The 20,562-nt window shown below is 31.2% G+C and overlaps 2 protein-coding genes across 3 annotated transcripts; both read left to right on the forward strand.

The window, feature by feature from the left end:
- Positions 1-483: 483 nt before the first annotated feature.
- On the forward strand, positions 484-7,223 carry LOC120086116. 2 transcript variants are annotated; one of them, XM_039042566.1, is made up of 4 exons: positions 487-851; positions 943-1,032; positions 5,905-5,982; positions 6,308-7,223. In XM_039042566.1, the coding sequence occupies exons 1-3, from the start codon at positions 555-557 to the stop codon at positions 5,977-5,979; spliced, it is 462 nt and encodes a 153-aa protein (XP_038898494.1). In that variant the 5' UTR covers positions 487-554; the 3' UTR covers positions 5,980-5,982; positions 6,308-7,223. The 2 variants fall into 2 exon arrangements, with proteins under 2 accessions (XP_038898493.1, XP_038898494.1); XM_039042565.1 differs by lacking the exons at positions 5,905-5,982; positions 6,308-7,223 and adding an exon at positions 1,124-1,302 and having other exon boundaries at positions 484-851.
- Positions 7,224-16,101: 8,878 nt separating this feature from the next.
- Positions 16,102-20,193, forward strand: LOC120085043 (WAT1-related protein At4g08300-like). Its single transcript, XM_039040878.1, has 7 exons — positions 16,102-16,405; positions 16,574-16,636; positions 16,752-16,868; positions 18,117-18,360; positions 18,468-18,626; positions 18,758-18,909; positions 19,718-20,193. Exons 1-7 carry the CDS (start codon positions 16,194-16,196, stop codon positions 19,893-19,895), a joined length of 1,125 nt encoding a protein of 374 aa, XP_038896806.1. The 5' UTR covers positions 16,102-16,193; the 3' UTR covers positions 19,896-20,193.
- The last annotated feature ends 369 nt before the right edge of the window (positions 20,194-20,562 follow it).

Below are 20,562 nucleotides of genomic sequence, written 5' to 3' on the forward strand. Positions count from 1 at the left end.
AAATTTTAGAAACTTTTTTTTTCTCCCCTCCCTAGGGGTATACGTGGGTTAGGTTGAGGGTGATTGACAACCCAAATGACCCAAACTAGACAGTTAAATTTCGAATTGGGTTGGGTTGGGTTGTTGGATTATAACTTATTTTGTTTATTTTTAATGAAAACCATGTAAATTTATATACAACACATGACAAATAATTAAGATCTCTTAAAATGCTAAATACCAAATATTTATAATATTTATGATAAACTTTAAATAAAAATAAATATTATAACAATTTAAGAAGAAAATATTGAAAATTTACAAATTAATCAATACAACTAATCAAACTTTAAACAAAGAAACATATATATAATATAATCTAAGTTGGGTTGGGTCAACCCAAAATTTTTTTTAATCAATCCATAACTTTATCCAACCCAATCCAATCAAACTCAAGAACAAAACTAACCAAATCCAATCTTTACATAATTAATCCATTCCAATCCAATCTTTACGTTTTGGATTGGATAATCGGTTGTTGACTCATTTCAACACCCCAACTGAGTAGCTGCGGAATGAACACAGTTCCAAAATTCCAATCTTGGGGCAACCAGCGAGCAGCAAGAATGATATCTGCAACTACTGCGTTAATAGGGCGACCTTCTTCTTCTTCACCATTATCATTACTCCTAAAAGCTAAAACACCTCGTCGGATTTTGATCCCTTCGGCTTCATTTTCCTCATCTCTTCCCTCTCGGAAACTCATTCTGTACTCCAAACCCGGATGCTGTTTGTGCGACGGCCTCAAAGAGAAACTACAAGTCGCCTTTCTGCTCGCCGGCCCCGATTCTCTCCACGACGTCGATTTACAGGCACTCATTTCAGTCCCCTTTTATTTGTATTTCTAATTCCTTTCGTGTTGGAAGCGCTTCGATTTGATTTGTTCTCTTTGGTTTCAAGCAGGTGAGGGATATCACTACTAACCCAGAATGGGAGAAAGCTTACAAGTACGAGATTCCCGTGCTCGCAAAAGTGCGCTCTGATGGCTCCGAGGTTGGTTCTATTCATACTTGTGATTCTGATTAGTATGAGCCTGTATTTTGGTGGTTTTAGCTTAATAGGAAAAGGAGAGTGTCTATTTCAGATATGCAACGCTTGTGCATTGATCCGATTAGGAGATTTTCTCGTCCTCCACTTGTTTTTAGAGCCTTGGCTGGAGTTTTACTGAGTTTCTATTTCCCAAACTTCTGTGACACTACGTTAGTAACCCCTTGCTCTTTCATTTTTCATTCGAGTTTGAGGTTCCAACGAGTTGTTCACCTCATCTTCTGTTCTCATTTAAGTTATTATGAATCCAGTTGGGTCTGTGATTAATCCAACAAGGAAGGCTTTTATCAACATACTGGTAATTCTTTTCTATCTGCTTGATTCAAGTAATTATTGTTCTAGTTTTATAATTTTTGTTTACGGACTGTTTAAGTATTTTGTTTCCTATGTTTGTTTCTCCCTATCCTGTCTCGCCATACTCATCTGGTATAATGCAGAAATTAAGCCAGTTGTAGTTTGCCTAAAGTCATATCAATGTAGAAAGATTAAAAAAAAACAACAACTAAAAAAGAAAAGAAAAATACTGCAATCTAGCATCCTGAACTACTAAATGGTTAATTTCTTCAATGAAGATCTGGTGTGCAATGTATCCGGACCACTACATTAACGATTTCCTCTAAAAATACGTTTCTTTGGTGAAACTGAGACACTCAGCTTTGGTAGTTGTACTACATTGTAGGAATCAGTATGGAACAAAGAACCATACCGAATCAATATGACATGCAACAAAAGAAATATTTTGGTGAATGGCTTTCATGAAAGCTCATTTGGATCTATCCACAATAACATTACTGATAAAAATGTCTTGAATACCAGTGAATCAAGAGGGCTTTACCAATGATGGCTTGTTGAAAGGATGATAACGTTTGAATAAACTCGACAGATTTGCTCATATATGTTGATCTTGTGAATTTTCTGAATCACCTGGCATCTTAAACTAAAGAATCAGGTTGATAACATTAATACTATCTATTGTTAAACAGGCAGAGGCCTATTTCAATAGAAACTTCTATGTGGAAAGATAGACCTGACACAGAAGCCTCTCGTACTATAAAAGTTGCACCTAGACCTATATACCTTCCTGGTTACTACTAGTTCCATTTTCTGTGCTTAAATGTTCTGTAAACTAAGCTCACTAGACCTATATACCTTCCTGGAACTCTTTGTATGAGCAAATGTGATGTGGGTTTCGTTCTTAGGGATGAAAATATGAAACACGTAAGGTATGGAAGGGTTTTACTGTGAACTGTCAAAATCAGAATGACAAACAAGGTGGCGATATGGTAAAGAAAAAATCAATATATATGGAAATTTATGCAACTCAGAGATCCATATATTCTAAATATTCTCACATATTAGTTTCATCACTCTGTTAGTACAGCAAGTTAACATTTGGAAAGTTCTAAGTAGTGAATGTAATTTGCTCCTTAATCACCCCTCAACCATGGATGAGATTGAGTTTCTCATCTAAGTGGCATCTGTGAAGAAAAGAATGCAAAGATAATCAACACAAAATGTCGAACTATTCCTTTTTGGTTTTTGCTGTGATGCCAAAACTTTATAGCCCTCCTTTTTGGGCACAGGGAGTTTCCTTCTGAGGAGGCGCCTTACTCATTTTCAATTATTCTTGTACAACTCTTTTCTAGTTTGACTGAGAGGTAATTGTTGCTAAATAGTGTTACTTAGAGGTTTGCTTTTTGATTGGCAAGATTCAGAGGAAAGGATAATAAAAAAAAATCAGTTACGAAAGAAGACAAGAGATCTTCATATAAGCCAACTTACAAATATCCGTCTCAATTGGCAAGAATCAAAGGAAAGGGTTATAATCCCAAAAATCTATGGAAAGAATATGGCATAACTCTGCAAATCTTGAATATATGACCAGTCCATTTATGCTATGTCATCATGAGGATAGCTCAACAATTAAGACATTTTTACTTCCTTGAAGAAGTCGAGGGGTGTTTGGGCCCCAACTTCAAGTGGATGGAGTGGGCTATTGTGGGGCTCCAATCATAATAATTGGTGTTTCCAACTATTATAACCTACAATTAACTACATTGTTACTATTTCAAATCTCTCTTTGTTACGGTGTTTATTATTTCCTACTTAGATTAAAATAGTTTACACCCTAGACACAAACTATTATAATCTGCACCTTAGACACAAACTATTATAATCCAGACTAAACTAGTTTGCTACTCAAAACTATTTTAACCTATAGTCTATTGTAACAAACAGACTATAATAACCAACTCAACGTCTCAAACACTCCATCATAGATTCAACTCTCCACCTCATATGTTGTAATATGGCTGATACATTTACTAAAAGTGGGAAATATTATAGTACATATTTCCAATCGGACATCTTTCCTGACAAGGTAGCATGCTTTGTGGATAACCTTGTTCTTTCTTCTCCCAAATTGTATGCTGAATATGTCACTTGCTTTACCATGTTCATATCTCTCCTTGTCCTTTTCCTTTTCCTTTTGGGGTGGGGAGGTGTGAAAAGTACTTTTTATTTTATACTTTAGTAGTAATGTTTAATCTGATTTTTTTTTTTTTAAAAAAAAATATATATCTCGACTTAGATAGCTATTGTTTATTCTGATACTTGTTCCTGACTGGTTTTCGAGAAAATAAATTAGAACTATCTTGCAATCCCAGAAAATAAATCACTATGTAGTGTGGTTCTTAAAATTATATATTCTATAATAAAATTTGGAAGTTGCACATTCCCTTGGGATATGTTGATTATAAGATGTTGCATCTTGTTCATTTTTTTCTTTTAGTTTTTGTGCATTCATGGAGACTTTTGTAAGTCATGCTTCTGTTTACTTAGGTCTAATGCCTTCATCTTTTTCTGCCTACTTTTGGACTCTCTTTATATGATGCCTTGTACAATTTGATTTTGTGTTGATAGTTTAGTTTAATTTTCTTTCCCCATTCTTAACGTCATTCCAAACTTTACGAATATTTTGCAACATTAAGATTATTCTGTGGATATATTGTCTTTTCTTGGAGTTCCCGTAAAATTTGCCATAATTTGTCTCTCTTTTGGATGTTATACAGCTCGTAAATTTTCAAAATTATGATAACCTATATACTTAAAGTAATCGTGTGATTAGCATTAGCTTCATATGTTTTTATCTACAAAAAGATTCTCTTTTAAATGAAAGCGTTCAAGATTACCATTCCTCTGATGTTTGACTTCTAAGCCTCAAAAGTAGTTAGAATTCTTGTACTTGCTAATATCCCACGTGTGATAGCTGCAGTCTGCAGATTTATAAATCTAGGTCGTCTATTTTTCTGTAATTTACTAAAGGAGTCGCATTTCATGTATTTCTATTCTAGTATCTTGTAAGAGATATGCAGGGTTAGAAATCTAGGTCAGGTGTATTAATTGTACAGTACACCTTTAAGTATGTTGTATTATAAACTGGTTTTAGTATTTAGTGGAGCTCAGGGATAGAAATTTAGCCTGGTATTGGCCTCCTCAAAGATCATGATAAACAGATGTTTATGTTTTATGTGTAGAAAAGACAGAGAAATTGCATGATGTAGCTAACTTGGCATGAGCGGCAGAATCAGGATAAAACAGAATTCAACAATGTGCAGATAAAATTGTCTTAAGATTGTTATATGAATAAAAACACATAAAATCAGAAAAATTAATAAACCTTGTATACAAGAGAACATCTGAACCCAATAAATTCACGTTGTCTTCACCCTAGTGCTAGAGTTTAGAGGGTAATTGTCTCTTAGAATAGAACAAATTACTTTTCCTATAGGAGCAACACCACTTCCACAAGGTCGACAAACTTTACTTTGTGGGGTATACCAAACTTTAACAAATTTTGAAATGGAGAAAATTTGTTATGCGAGAAAAATTTTGATAGTGAAGTGTAAAAATCAATTTAAAGAAGAAACATATATATAAACAAATTTATGGCCATTTGAATAGTTGTGTCTCTTCTTAAAATTGGTTGTTTATAAAAAGATGCATCCATTCATGAAAAAATATAACTTATGTAATTGAATGGATGCAACCCTAAACATTTCATTTATTCCAACAAAGATATGTATCATTTTAGATACCGAGTAATATTCCCATTTATTCCATTTGGGTTACTTGACATTGGAGTTATCCAGATGCATGTTAGAGTTTTCATCATCTCTGTTGCTTTTTTCTTTTTGGCTTCTATTTCTATCTCGAGTAGTCCTTTTCAGATATACTTAGTTACGCAGACGGCAAGTTAGCTTATTAATCTAGGTTCTGTGATTTTCATGCACCGTTCTTTTATATTTTGGTCTCGGGAGATTTCCTTATGTTATGTACCGTTTCGTGATGTCATAAACTACTAACATGCACTTGAAACACAAAAGCAATCACAGACAAATACTTACTGCTCCTGACTCATTGCTCACTGATGGATGTAGATTCCTTTTTTGTATTATTGTTCATCTTTTGACCCAATTTTCATACAAGGAAATTTACTTTAATTGATGGAATTCTCTTTAACACCAGTGCCACGTGTCAAATGAACCAAATTGATGTAATATTTGTGTTAAAAAAATCTTCTTAGACTCTAGAGATTTCTGTCCTTTCATATTTTTTCCCTCTCTTTTGGGTGCTTTTGCTTGGTTGAATATTTTTTAGTAATGCTAGACACATTGCTTCCCTTTTTCATGTGCAATTAAATTATTCATGAATCTGAAGTTCACATAGAAACTTTATACACTTTAGGATATGTTCTTTTGAATATTCGGGTTCATTTTACCTTACTATTTTTTTAAAAAAAATGAATAATTATGGCAGGAAGTACTTCCTCGGCTATCTCCTCGTCTGGGGGTGGAGTTTGTTCAGAAGAAACTGGCAGCTGCCCTACAGTAGAAGGCAAGCATCTGGTTCTGTAATTAAAATTCTAATCTCCAGACTGTATTGTAATAAAACAAATTATAAATACTTTATTCCATAACTTGAGATAAAAGCCGAGGACCCATCGATGTATAGTGAGGCTTCTTTTCTTCACCAAAAAAAATTTATGTCGTTTTCACTTTCTACTATACCACATTTGATTTAATTTCTCTTTGAATGAAATTATTGACCACCATTATCATATTCAAATACGCTATCGATTCCCACTCTTACTTTCTTTTATTCATTAATTTCTTTCATTTTTTTTTCCCTGAAAGTGACAAATCATTCATTTGTGCTTCAGAAAGGGTTTGCAAAAAAGGGAGGAGGTCGGGGAAGGGAAAAAGTGCAGAAAAGCTATATTTGACCTGGTCAAAAGTTGCAAACATGAGCAAACACAATACTCATTTGTGAAAGTTTTGTAGGTTTCTTATCTCCACATGATACCAGAGTTCCAAACTTGTAAGTTTACTCAATCTCTCTTGGGTTCATTGCAAAAACCTCTCTTTTTTGTTGTAAACATATAATTGATCTCTTCTTATATTGTGACAGCTCAAAAAAGAAAAGGCTTTAGCTATTTAATTTGACCTTCTAAGTTCTTTCATATCTTTAAAGTTAAAAAACAATGAAAGTAACTAATAGTTCTTTTCATGAAGGGGAGGTTCCTTTACCCGACTTCCCCCGCCGACCATGTGATCTGTTTTGCTAATCCTCAAATTTTAGTTTTTACTGTTAGATTTTGTTTGTTCTTTATCATTGCTCGATTCTCTATCTCCCCATGGCAAAGGAATTTTGTACTGTTTTTGAAATCACATTCAAGATTTGGCTTGCCACTCAAGCTTAGGCTGTTTTTGCTTTCCTCCTTTATTGCATCTGACTGGCTTACTATCAATCAATCATCAAACACTTGCTGCCAAAACAAAGGCGCTTTTGCCTTCTTCTTTTTTATGTACTGCAATGACAAGGTTTCATTCATTTCTTTGATCCCTACAGCAAACAAACTTCAATTCTTTTCTCTCTCTCTCTCTCTCTCTCTCTCTCTCTCATTCTTCCTTTTGAAAAAAGGATGACCAAACTTTGTGTCAAAAACTTTATATAAATGGGGTCTCTTGCTTTTGGAGTTGCTACTACTTGTTTTACTCGATCAAACTTGTCCAATAATTTACATTAGATTCCTTTAGCAATTGGGATTTGTAATTTAATGGCAACTTATTTTCACACCTCTTTTAATCCTCACTTTATAGCAATTTTGCTTTCTTGAATTATGAGCACTGTAGGATGTATTGCTTGTAATATTAATTTATGTCTTGTTTGGCAGAACTTTCTTAAAGGTTCTCCTCCTCTCTTTCATTGTTTTGGATATTCAATGTGTTCTCACAAAAACATCTGCTTAAATTATTCATTCGTGCATGACAACCAGGTCAACAGACGAATGATTTAAAGTTGTGAATAATTTTGTTGGACTTTAGCACTTTTTAACTAATTGGAATTTGGAAATGTGAGGGGTCATCTTGAAATTGTACTTTATTATTATTATTATTATTTTCAAATTGTACTTTAAAGTATTGGTCTTCTGATTTTCTGATTCTAAAGACATGTCTCCTGAGATAATTTTCTGAAATTTTCTTTTCTTTTGCTAGGGTTCATGTCAATTACTAGTCTACTGAGCTAAGCTTGTTTAGCTAAAGTTTTCTTTTATTTTTCAAAGAAAATTGTAAAAACTATTTTTGAAGTATGATGGTAGTTGTTATTACACCCTCAAACTTTTAATTATAAAAATTAGGTCTTTGAACTTTCAATAGTTGTTGATATTGGACCTCTAAATGATAAAATTTGAATCCTTAAACTTACAATTCTTACAATTTTTACAATTATGTAAGCTTGAAGGTTTAATTTTAACATTTATATAAGTTGGAGGGATCAAGTTTTACAATTAAATTTGAGAGTAAATTGTAACTACCACCATGTGTATTTTTTGCAATTTTCTGAAAAACAAATAGATATCTCTTTTTTAATAAAAGAGAAGTTCTTCGAAAAAGAAATAATAAGGAAACAATAATGATATGGTTTAGACGCGGCCTGCTTAAATAAAGAAAGGATTCGAGTTTATAGCCAAGGTAAAATATATATACACAATTATGTATATAACAAAAAATAAAGGAATATTCACCAATTGGTGATATGATCCTGATCAATAATTAAGCCAATCAATTAGCATGAGTATCTTTTTTTTTTATTAAAAAGCATCCGTTTTAAAATTACTCTATAAAGATTTATGTGCAAATATCTTAGGTGATAAGTTTAGTTATGGTTTTTTAGAACATTATTCAATCAATTAGCATGAATGATGTTTTAAAATTTGATTTTTTAAAATATTAACAGCATATACATAATAAAATACAGAAACTTAAGGGTAGAAGTGAACAAAAAAATAGTATTCAAAAGCTTGTTTTTGTTTTAGAATTTGATTAAAAATTTAAGTATTTCTTTAATAAATATGTAAAACCATAATTGAAAAATTCAGTGAAGAATAAACACAAGTTTAAGAAAAGCTAAATGAAGAGTATGCTTCGGGAGTGATTTTAAAATGGTTAAAATTACTTTTGTCATTTTTAAAATTATTATAAAATACAGTTTTAATTCTTCAAAATTAATTTTGCTAATATGAAAATTATGTGTAAAATTTAATGTTAACATAACCTTGAGCGATGGAAAGTATGTTTTAGTATGCTTATAAAAATGATAAAATAGATTTTGAGATTTTAAAATTACATGCATACATGCAAATCATTATCAATGCCTAAAAGGTTAAACGAAGAAAAATACTTGAAAGTGATTTCTGGAAATTGTTTTTCCTCATTTTCACGTATCGTTAACTTTTTATCCTCTATGAATATTTTATTTCAGTAGCATTTTTATGTTAATCAAGTTAGCATCTGTCCTCTTCTTGTTCTTTTTTTCCCCTTATAATAATAATAATAACAACAATAATAAAATAGGGTGCATGGGGATTGGGACCAAAATTTCCATTCATGACGCCATCCCTTTAAAAAAAAAGGGGAAAAAATTGAAATGGAACTTTACAAGTAAACAAATGAAACATTTCTATGTCCAAAGTAATCCAAATTAAATGGATGGGGTCATAAATTGGTATAATTCTAACAAGTTTCACGGTAGGGGTGGAATCGGTTCAGTTTGGAGGTCAAATCGAATCAAACCGATATTATTTATATATAGAACCGAATCGAACCGAATTGGTTCCATTCGGTTTGTTTCAGTTTTGTGAATCGGTTTCAAAGGCTGTTGAGGGAGAAGGAGAACTGGTGAGTGAAGATTGAGGGGAGACGAAGAGATGGAATGATTCCATTGGAATCGGTTGAAGACAAAGAGATGGAATCGGAGATAAAGAGAATGAAGAGATGGAATCGGCTGAGGATTGAGGGAAGACAAAACCTCGATTTCGAACTCGAAGACGAAGAGTGTGACTCGAACTCAAAGACGAAGACTACAAATGATTTGGAACTCGAAGACTTGGACTCAAACTCGAAGACTCGGACTCGAACTCGAACTGAAGCTGAAATAAAGAGTGAAGAGTCGAAGACGAAGAGCGACTGCGGGCTGCGGGCTGATGGACTCAAACTGAAGAGTGAAGAGGGGTTGTGGGTTGTGACGGCCACAAACCTTAAAGAAGAAAGAAACGAAAGTGGAATAGCTGGAAGAAAGAAACAAGACGGAGACGAAGGTTCGGGCGAAGAAAAGGAAACACTCGTTTTTTAACTTTTTATTAATATTTTATATATTTATATTTAAACAGTTCAGCTCGATTTAGAAATCGGTTTTCAAACTTAGAACTGAACCGAACCGTTTAAATTCGGTTTTAACATTTCAACGAACCACATTGAATCGATTTTTTCGATTTCGCTTATAAATCGGTTCGGTTTTGCAAATTGGTTTGGTTTAAGTGGTTTTGCTATCCACCCCTAAGTTTCAATTCCATAATGAATCTCGCCTACAAATCATGAGATTTATGAGTTTGATTGAATTTTTTTACTGCTCTTCATTTGAAACTTTCACAAAATTGTGAAAAGATTAGGCCATTTAGTTTGTGATATGAAAAACTTGTTATAGACCATTAAAAATATAGGAGAATGGAAGACAAGTTCGTATTCATACCATATATGTTTGGTCGTAATTTAAAATTTTAAAACTTGAATTCAAAGAAAATTATATTTGGTTGTGAATGAAAAAAAGACGAAAACATTATGAGTTTGGTAAATTTTATTTTAAAAAAAGCTAGTTTAATGTTATTATATCTTATTAACATTGTTGATATATATAAGTTTATTATAATCTAAGAAAAATTTAGGTGTAGTGATTTGTATCTATCTTTTATGCAGCTTATCCAACATCCAATGAGATTGTGTCATGTGTCACACTTTTTTTAATATTAAAAAAAATAGTGAGTAAAAGAAAGGGTATGGGATTACACTTAATCATTCCTCATAGTCTAATGAAAATAAACGGTTTAAAATTCTTTTATTTTGATATAAATCCTTTCCCACACAAGAGAGAAAAAGAAATTGTTTTTCAAAAGAAAAACAATTTTTATTTCCTTGAGAGAGAAATAAAGATATGCAAGCTTTTAGAATTAATGATGATGTAATAACTTCTATGCATAGTTCTTTGTAAAATAAATATAAATAAATAAATAAAAAGATGATGGAATCCTCCATAACACCCAGAGAAACTTAGATAGAAAATCTCTTCGTTAATCTTTCAAGCTTTCAACAATAATGGATCCTTTTTTTTTTTTTTTGAGAAAATAATTAATTATATTTATATTTTAATAATTTTGGTTTGTTGATTTCTTTTATCTGGTTTTTTTAGTTATAAAGAAATTATTCACAACAATTGATGAGAGATTGACCTCATCCATAGACATGTCTTCGAGGCTCATGAATTTTGAAGAAAAAGAAAAATATTTGTTATTTGATGGGAAATGCATCCTTTCTTTTCATAATTTTTTAAGACAAAGAAAACAACATTTTTTTAAAAAAGGTTATTTTATTAGCGGTTTTGTAAAATTGTTTTGAAAATAAGTATGTCAAATACGTTTTCATGATTTTTTCTAATATATATTTTTTTTTATTTTGAAAAGCATAAAATGAAATTATATTACGAATCAAACGAATTCTAGTTAGTTATTGAACATCTACAAGCTTAAAGGTAAATAAATGAGTGTATGTATGGATGAGACATGATTATATTTTCATGTATATATATAGACACGTACGAGGTGTGACGATTTTATGTCGTTTTAATAAAGTGTTACATTGAATGGACTATCCTTAAATATTTACTCTTTTTTTGTTGTACACTTCGAATTTATGATTTGATATGTAATTTTTTTTCAAAAATGTATGTAATTGTACTATGAAAATTTGATTATGATTTGATATAAGTAATATGTGTATCCGACGTACTAATCAACCCAATATTTAAATATTTTGAATTTAAAAAAATGAATATTTTCGACGATCCAAATATCTTTTTTGAGCACTACAATAACCAAAAAAGGAAAAGTACAAGAAGATATATATTGCAAGAAAAAAAAAATCTAGAATATTGTTTTTCTTTGACATATCCTTTATTTTTCTTTTTTTTTAAGGGAAAAAAAAAGCAAAATTAATATTGCTCAGAGAGAATGCTTATCCACAATTATTTTTCATCTAAAAAAAAAAAAAAAAAAACTCCGACCACATTTTTTTTGGCAAATGATTTAATGACGTGTCCACTGTCCACCAATAATCCTTCTGTGAGGAAAATAAAATAAAATATGCACCACATGGTTTCAAATTGGAATCCTAAAATGAAAACACACTTGTTTTTCAAAACTTTGATTAATTTACTTTTCCAAACCATAATTTATTGCCTTTTTTTAGCTGTATAATTTATTGTGAATAGTAGCACTATTTTTTCCAAATTTTTATTATTAATTATTTAATCATGACATGTTTATTTGATGATATCGTTGATGAAATAAAATGGATGAATCGTAAATTTATATTACCGAAGAAAATAGTCTAAGTGCCTACAAGACAAAAGAAATCGAGCACCAGTGGTGTCAAGCTCCTCGTGGGTCCTTTAAGCTCATTTTAGGTTATACCTATTGGTTCTCTAAGCTCACTTTTGGTTTTTTACATGGGTTATCTAAGCTCACTTTAAGCTCTAGGCTCTCCTCATGAGTTTGGACTCTACTAGGCTCTCCCTATGAGTCCTCTGAACTCTACATGGGTCCTTTGAGTTCTCCTAGCTAGGCTCTTCCCATGAGTCCTCTAAACTATCATAGCTCTCCCTATGAGTCATATGAGCTCTTTTAGTCTTCTTTGTGTTCCACTGGGCTCTCTCATAGGCTCTCTCCATTGGTTCTCTGAGCTCTCTTATGCTCTTTTCATGGGTCATCTAAGCTCTTCTAGGCTCTCCCCAAGGCCCCATAAGTTATCCATGTTGCTCCTCTGAGTTCTATTGGCCTCTCTTCATTGCTTCCCTGAGTTATCCTAGGCTTACCCATGGATGCTCTCCTAGCTCTCTCCATGAGTTCTCTTAAGCTCTCCTAGAAGCTCCACTAGGCTCTTTCATAAGCTCCTCATGGGTTCTTTGAGCTCCCATAGGCTCTCCATGAGTCCGTAGGCCTTCTGTCTCTCTCTAGATTGTAGGACTCGGCCAATGTCAATAAATCTACCAACAACAGATTCTATGTATTTATGGTCACTAGATATTAAAAGAATGTGCATGGTTAAAGAAAATCAACAATTGTAATCGGTTCATTTATAAAACAACACAATATGTCGAGTTGATAAATTACGATAAGTAAGACAAATTTCAATTATGTAGCTTTCTTCGGTGATCATTTGGGCTTTTAAAATTAAACTTATAAACCCACATTCTACTTCGTTCTTTATCTCGTTGTCTACTTTTTATTGATGTTTTCAAAAATCAAACATAGATTTGAAAACTCATAAATAAATAAATAGATAAATAAAACTTTAAAATATGTTTTTGTGCTTTTGAAATGTTGCTAAGAATTCAACTCTCCTGCTCTACAAAGATTAAAACCATTATAAGATATTGAGAATAAATATGCTTACTTTTCAAAAATTAAAGACCAAATTGGTACGAAACGTGGCTAGATTATTTGGTTTTTAGTTAAACTATTACATGGGTGATAAATCAAATAATCTCATCTCATCTGCTATGCTACAATTTATCCTTACTACTCACATTATTATTTTTTTTTTCACATTAAAATGATGTATTTGGATGTCATGCCATCTAATATTTTTTTCAATAAATTTTTACGTTTTGTCAAAACAAAGACTTGATTGAGAATAACATTAATATATAAACGAAATATTAATTTCTTATTAAGTGATTAAGTAATTATTAATTCATCTGGACTGAATTTATTGATTAAACACATCTATAAATATATTTTATCAAATAAAAACAGAAACAGGTTGAAGAGCAGTGAGAGATTTAATCGCTTAATAAAGCAAGCAAAATATATTAATAAAAAAAATCAACGTGGAATAGCATTTTTGTGCAGTATGTCGGAATTACCCTTGGGCAATAATTCTATTAATACTTTTGGATTCACTTTATTACAGCCACGAACAAAAGTTGGCCACTAATTATCTTATAATTTCAAGTGGTTTATTTTAATGAGTTGATTGAAGTCCATTAATTAATCGACAACTACTTAAACAATTCGTGTTTATGTACGTTAATGATTGGTGATTGGGATGCTACGACTTTTTTTCCTTTTTTTTTTTTAATTATTTAAGTATATTGTCGATGTCTTCCTTTTTTTTAATATCTGTGAGTGTCCAACTAACTTACACACACCTCAATTTACTAATCTCACGAATCAACATGTCTTGATTCGACAATATTTGGATGCCAAAAAAATTCATAAAATATTAAATTCTAAATAGGAAGTTATCATAAAATATGGACCACTAGGCCGATCCCATATGTATTGTTGATGTCACTAATATCCTTTAGCCTTAGATAAATTAATAATACCATTTTTCTATTGATTAACTTTTTACCTCGAAAAAATTATTGCCTTATTTATATGACAATGCGAATATCATTTTTACAGACAATATTATTCTTTCCATCTTACTACTAGAGAATAATTAAAATAACTAAATCTACTATAACTCGTTAGTTCGAGCGTTTAAGATTAATAGAAGTATACAATGAATATTCACGTGAAAAAAAATGTGGTCAAATTATTATATAATCTTTTCACTTTTTAATAACATAATTATAGTTCTGGATGATATACCACTTGATCTGTATATATAATAACAATCAATCACTCATAACTATATAACGTGTTATTGTCAAATGATATATACATTATGCTCGCATGAAGTTTTATAAATCATGTAAGCTACACATGTAATATACATAAATGTGAGATTTAAAATCTTATTTGTACCTATAAATTTAATTTAAATAGAAATATTAAGTAGAATACAAAATTTAATAAGAAAACTTCAATATACTTATTATATATATATAACAACTTGGCATATCACATATTTACAGGCTAAAATATAGTAGAAATGTTCCAACTAGATGCTTGAGGTGAACAATATAATAGCGTGAATAACCAGAAAACTAATATAATAAAGAATTAACTATCATTCTACATATCAACCAAATTCATATTTCAATAATAGTCGTCAAATCACATCACTACTTATCTTTTAAATGGTAGTATTTAATTTAAATAATTATTTTTAGTTTGATATGTAAGAAAATCGAGTTAATTAATAATTAATAAAATATGTTTAATATAGTAGATGACAAAAATCTTAGATTTATCCACAATTGGTGAAGAAAAAGGAGACCCTTTTATAGTAACAATTGTTTATGCATAGATTAGTGAATTCTACCTTGTTGGCTATTTGGATTAAATCTTTAAAAAAGTGGTTTCCACTCTTCAAATACATTGATTGATTACAAAAAAAATAAAGAAGAAAGAAAAAAAAAAGACTAAAATAAAATAAAATAAACTCCACACAACCAATGTCTTATTGGGTCATTGCTAGAGAAGCACTAACCCAACCAGCTGATATCCTCTTATATGTTGATGGTCAATGAATCAAAACTCCACTCCCAAAAAAACAATAATATTATTATTCTACTATAAAAAATATAAAGAACAATAAACACCCAAAATATTTTATTTAAAAACAATGATATTAGAAAAATATGCATAGATTTGTCTTCATATATCCTAATAATAGCTATGTATCTGATCTTCCTCACCTTTCCACTCCTATTCCCTAACCAAAAAATAAAACAACAAATAGAATAATAATGATGATGATAAATTTGATTCACGCGAGAATCTCATACATGTCTGTCATTGCTGCAAGCCCTTTGTGGGTTTTATGTTTCCCGCTTCTCAGGTCTAATCTTGTCCTCCGAGTCAATCTACGTGAGAGTCATTCAAACAAATGCAATGTTGAGCTAACCAATACAGGAAATCCATAATTCAGCTAAACATAGAGAGCATAGTCAAAGTTTACTTACTTCTACTCCTTGGGGTTGTTAAATGAGACTATTTACAATGTTGCCCTTCCTTTAGCACTCGTCTATGGTTACGTGTAACATTGATGATGTCAGCGAGATTACGACTCTCGAGGTTGTAGAGCACTACATCAAAGTTAATTCAGATTATTTTTCAACTAAGATATTTCCTTCGACTTGACTGATCAACTCGAAATCCAAAGGTCTGACTTTTCCCTTTTGAGACGTACATATTCCCATTTTTATCTCCCAATTTTTCTTGAACTGAAGCTCATTCGTAGGCTTTGAACTTTATCTGAAACAACCCTCATCATATTTCATATCGGTACATAGTTGGCTTTGCCATTTGCATTATGTGATTTCCATGTGGATAATACAAACAAACCTGTTTTAAAAATAAATAAATAAATAAAAGCCAAAAATTTTACATTAGTGCTTTAGCTTTTTTCTCTTTCTATGCTTTAATGAGCTATAAGAAGCCCATGAGCTCTTATCTTTTTTTTCACCAGCTTGAAACCATTCAATCTTCTTCTCTTTACAAACATCTAGAGAGAGAAATCTAGATTGAAGGAGAAGAAACAATGGGAGCTGAAACAGGGCTTGCAATGTTTTGTGGAATACTTCAAAAAATAAAACCCTACTTGGCTATGATTTCCTTGCAATTTGGGTATGCAGGGATGTATATTGTCACAATGCTTTGTCTTAAGAAGGGCATGAACCATTACGTTCTCGCCGTGTATCGACACGTCGTTGCCACCATTGTTATCTCTCCCTTCGCTATCGTCCTTGAAAGGTCTCCTTCGATCCTTAAAATTTCACGTTCTATTTAAATCTCTTTATGATAAAAAAAAAAAATGATATTCATCAATTCTATATTGTTAGAATATAGAAGTAACTAACTTAGTCCTCTCATCGTTATTTTATATTAATGCGATTTTTTCTTGCTCTCTATATTTTTCAGAAAAATAAGGCCGAAGATGACATTACCGATTTTTGCACGAATATTGCTTCTCGGCTTTCTCGAGTAATTATTACTTCCCAAAAATTCAATTTTGTTTTTAATGTTGTATTTTCGCTTTCGGATTAATTAAGGTGTTTTTTTTTTTTTATTTCTAAATTATGATTGTGGATTAAAACAGGCCTGTGTTGGATCAAAATCTATACTATGTGGGTTTAAAACTTACCTCAGCAACATTTACCTCTGTCACCATCAATATTCTCCCTGCAGTAACCTTCATAATGGCTCTCATTTTCAGGTATTTTTATGTTTTTTTAAAAAATATATATATATTACTGTTCATTTCCCACTATATTCCAAAATTATGGGCTATTCTAATTTAGTTTTTTCCAAAAAGATTTTTAATTTCTTGTCTATTTTCCGCATCCCATCCTTGGATAATTACTGTGCCTTTCAAAGCTCAACAACTGTCGGTCATCTTAATTAATTGATTGATCGATTATTATAATTAATACTTTAGTAGGTTATTAACTCAATCACTTTAAGATCAGATAATTAATTAAAATTGCCACCTAATTTACTTTTAAAAATGCTACCTAATTCGTTTAATTTTATTTAATTTAACCATTACCTCCTAATTTATCAATTTCCTTCATTTAGACATTAAATATAATTCTTATTTTTTAAAAAACTTCGAATCACGTTTTTTTACTCTAAAAAATAAATGTGGACTGAAATATATAATTGATTTACCAAAATTTTACATATTTTGATCATTAGATTCCTAATTTACTTAATATGTTTCAAAGTGGTATATACAAATCAAAATTAGAAAAATCTAAATTAGTAAGCTTTTCGATAACAATTTCATATTTAACTTTTGTATTTGAAAATTATACTTATTTTTTCACAATTTATTTATTATAATATCTTCGCACCTTTGAAAGAAACAGTTGGTTTATTAACAAAACTAGGAAAAAAAAATGAAAACTACATTTCTAAAATTTTCAAAAATTTAGATCCCGTTTGTTAACTATTTCGTTTTTTGTTTTGATTTTTAAAAATTAAGTCTATTTTCTCCAAATTTCTTACAATGATTTGCGTGTTTATCAAGTACAATCTTTGAATTATTAGCTAAATTCTAAAAACAAAAACAAGTTTTTAAAAGTAATTTTCAGATTTTGGCTTATAACTAATGAGAAATTTGGAAGTAGAAATAATACCTATAAGCTTAATTTTCAAAAACAAAAATAAAACACCAAATGATTAACAGATGGGATCATAGTTATTGGAAGAGTAGTAAATANATATATTTTTAAAAAAACTCATGAATGGGGTAATAATAAGCTTGATTTTTAAAAACTATCTAAATTTCTCATTTAACAAAATTTTTGGTCAATCAATCTAAAAAAAAAATTAAATCAATTTCAACCACTTCAAATATTTCCTAACTTAAATGTAAAATCATGTTCAACCCTTGAAGTTACAACATTTAAAATAATTTCTTGAATTTTATCGATTTTAAAACGTAAAATGGATCAACCAGGCTAGAAAGTGTGAACTTGAAGAAGATTCGCAGCATTGCGAAGGTGGCAGGAACATTGGTGACGATCGGCGGAGCAATGGTGATGACTCTATACAAAGGACCAATCGTCGAAATCTTCCACGGCCATGGAAGCCACGCCGCCCACAGCAGCAGCAGCAGCGAGTCCGCCGACCAGCACTGGGTCCTCGGTACCCTCATGCTTCTCGGCAGTATCGTCGGCTGGTCTGGCTTCTTCATCTTGCAAGTAATTATTCTCTTTTTCTCTCCAAAAAAAGAATCGAGATTTTGTAATTTTCCTTGATTAAAATTTAATTTGTAAATAAAAAGTTCTGACTCCGCCACTGATTGTAGTCGTTCACGCTGAGGAAATACCCGGCGGAGCTGTCGCTGACCGCCCTGATATGCGTGGCCGGCACGGTGGAGGGCTCCATTGTGACCCTTATTATGGAGCGTGACTTTAGCGTGTGGGTCATCGGCTGGGACTCTCGTCTACTTGCCGCTGTTTATACGGTAAGGAAACAAAAGAAAAAGAAAAAGAAAAAAACTCGAATTTCTTTTTGGAAAAAATATATATATTATTTTTATTTGTGTTTGTTTGTTAATTTTGTTTAAATAATTAATTCAAATATTTATTATTTTAGGGTGTGATATGCTCTGGACTTGCATATTACATACAAGGCGTGGTAATTCGGGAACGTGGTCCAGTTTTTGTTACCTCTTTTACCCCTCTCTGCATGATTATTACCGCCTTCCTTGGCTCCGTTGTTTTGGCTGAGCAAATTCACCTTGGAAGGTAATTAATTACTTTTTCTTCCTTTTCCAATCTCTTTTTACCGTTGATTGTTCACCATACTTCATTATTTCTTTACGAACGTATTAATTAATCTTGTAGTTAAAACTTTAGTCACTGTTCTGACTAAACGGGTGGGTTTGTCATTTTTTCAAAGTCTAATTGGATTTTTGTTATCAAATTAAAGATTTTTGGGAAAATATGAAAATTATTTAAAGGAATTGTTAGAAATTTACGTGCACTATATTAGAAAATAAAAGATTATAAATTAAATGGTTATAGACTGGTAGGATATGTTAGACAAAATTAGACTTGTATATAATTGATACTTTTTTAAATTTGGTTTTTCAACTTTTCACTTTAATCGTTCTATTTTCAAAATAATTTTATTTATCTTAATTTTTATATTTTTAAAATTTTCATTTTGGTTCTTATAATTTTTAAAAATGATAATTTTCATCTCTTCATTTTTATCTTTATTTCAATTTTAAATTATCAAAATCGTTACTTTTTAATTATGAGAAATTAAAATGAACCAAAGTTATAAGTATAATAACTAAAATAAACATTTTAAAAGTATAGGAGCCAAAATAACTTAAATTCAAAATTATAAAGGCGTCCATCCATCTACTGTACAGTTCAAACGCACTAAATAAAATTCTTTAATGTGTAGAAAGAAAATTCTATTATGTATAAAAAGATGTATTAGATTGAGTACAGCCTAATAATTGCCTTAATTTTTTTTTTTTAAAAAAAAACAATGAAAATTTCCAAATGTTTCAAAATTCAAAATCTTCCTTTTGTGTTGCAGCATAATCGGAGCCATTTTCATAGTGATGGGGCTATACTTAGTGGTGTGGGGCAAAGCCAAGGACCATCTAAACAAATTGACCAGTCAAAAAGGCAGCGCCGACACCGAATTACCGATCACCGCCGAGCCGGAAACCACCGCCGCCGAGCGTTGTTCTTCCAAGGCTCCACCGGCGTGATGGTTGTGAGAGCTGTCGAATCATGAAGAAATGAAAGAGGCGGCCCATTTTCATTTTGTCAACTTTTCCAATTTAATTTTCGTTTAACTTTAATTTTCTCATCACCATCTTTTTCTGCAGAAATATATATTTAAATGTTGGTGTGTTTTTTCTTTTTTTGGGAGGTGGGTTTAAATATATAAATGGTACGAGTTTTGGCTCGTATAATTTCACTCTTTGTAATATGTAGAAAAAAAAATGGGGCTTCAAGTTCATATTATATGATGATGTTTATAAAGATCATGTAATTCTACGTATATTTTGCTGTGTCTTTCCTAAACCAATACGGTGGTTTAATTTTATCATATACTTCTAATTTTGATGTACTTCTCCTCTCTCATATCTCTCTTTCCATACTTCTTTTTATTCCTCTTGTTTTCAATTAATTTTCACCCATTGGTTTTATGTAAATATATAGAGATCGAATAAACACAAGAGAATGATCAAAGATAAGGTACCTTACCTTATCGATTGTAATTCGAGAGTTTAGTTTTAATATGATCTTTACGGCTCAGCCAAACTTCGAATCAAATTGTTTGTATGTTGAATAAATCATAGTTTATTTGAATGGAGAGTGTTGGCGCTTGGATCTCATTCGCATTTGTTGTTGTGAGTCCCACTTTGGCTT

The sequence above is a fragment of the Benincasa hispida genome, chromosome 9 (genome assembly GCF_009727055.1).
Source record: "Benincasa hispida cultivar B227 chromosome 9, ASM972705v1, whole genome shotgun sequence".
Taxonomy (NCBI): domain Eukaryota; kingdom Viridiplantae; phylum Streptophyta; class Magnoliopsida; order Cucurbitales; family Cucurbitaceae; genus Benincasa; species Benincasa hispida.

Bases quoted from the DNA above. Each gene is read 5' to 3' on its own strand.
- LOC120086116 (XM_039042565.1), top strand. From the start codon at position 555: ATGAACACAGTTCCAAAATTCCAATCTTGGGGCAACCAGCGAGCAGCA. The intron at 852-942 runs GCACTCATTTCA...GGTTTCAAGCAG, and splicing joins TCCACGACGTCGATTTACAG to GTGAGGGATATCACTACTAA. The intron at 1,033-1,123 runs GTTGGTTCTATT...TGTCTATTTCAG, and splicing joins TGCGCTCTGATGGCTCCGAG to ATATGCAACGCTTGTGCATT.
- LOC120085043 (XM_039040878.1), top strand. From the start codon at position 16,194: ATGGGAGCTGAAACAGGGCTTGCAATGTTTTGTGGAATACTTCAAAAA. The intron at 18,361-18,467 runs GTAATTATTCTC...CACTGATTGTAG, and splicing joins CTGGCTTCTTCATCTTGCAA to TCGTTCACGCTGAGGAAATA. The intron at 18,910-19,717 runs GTAATTAATTAC...TTTGTGTTGCAG, and splicing joins GAGCAAATTCACCTTGGAAG to CATAATCGGAGCCATTTTCA.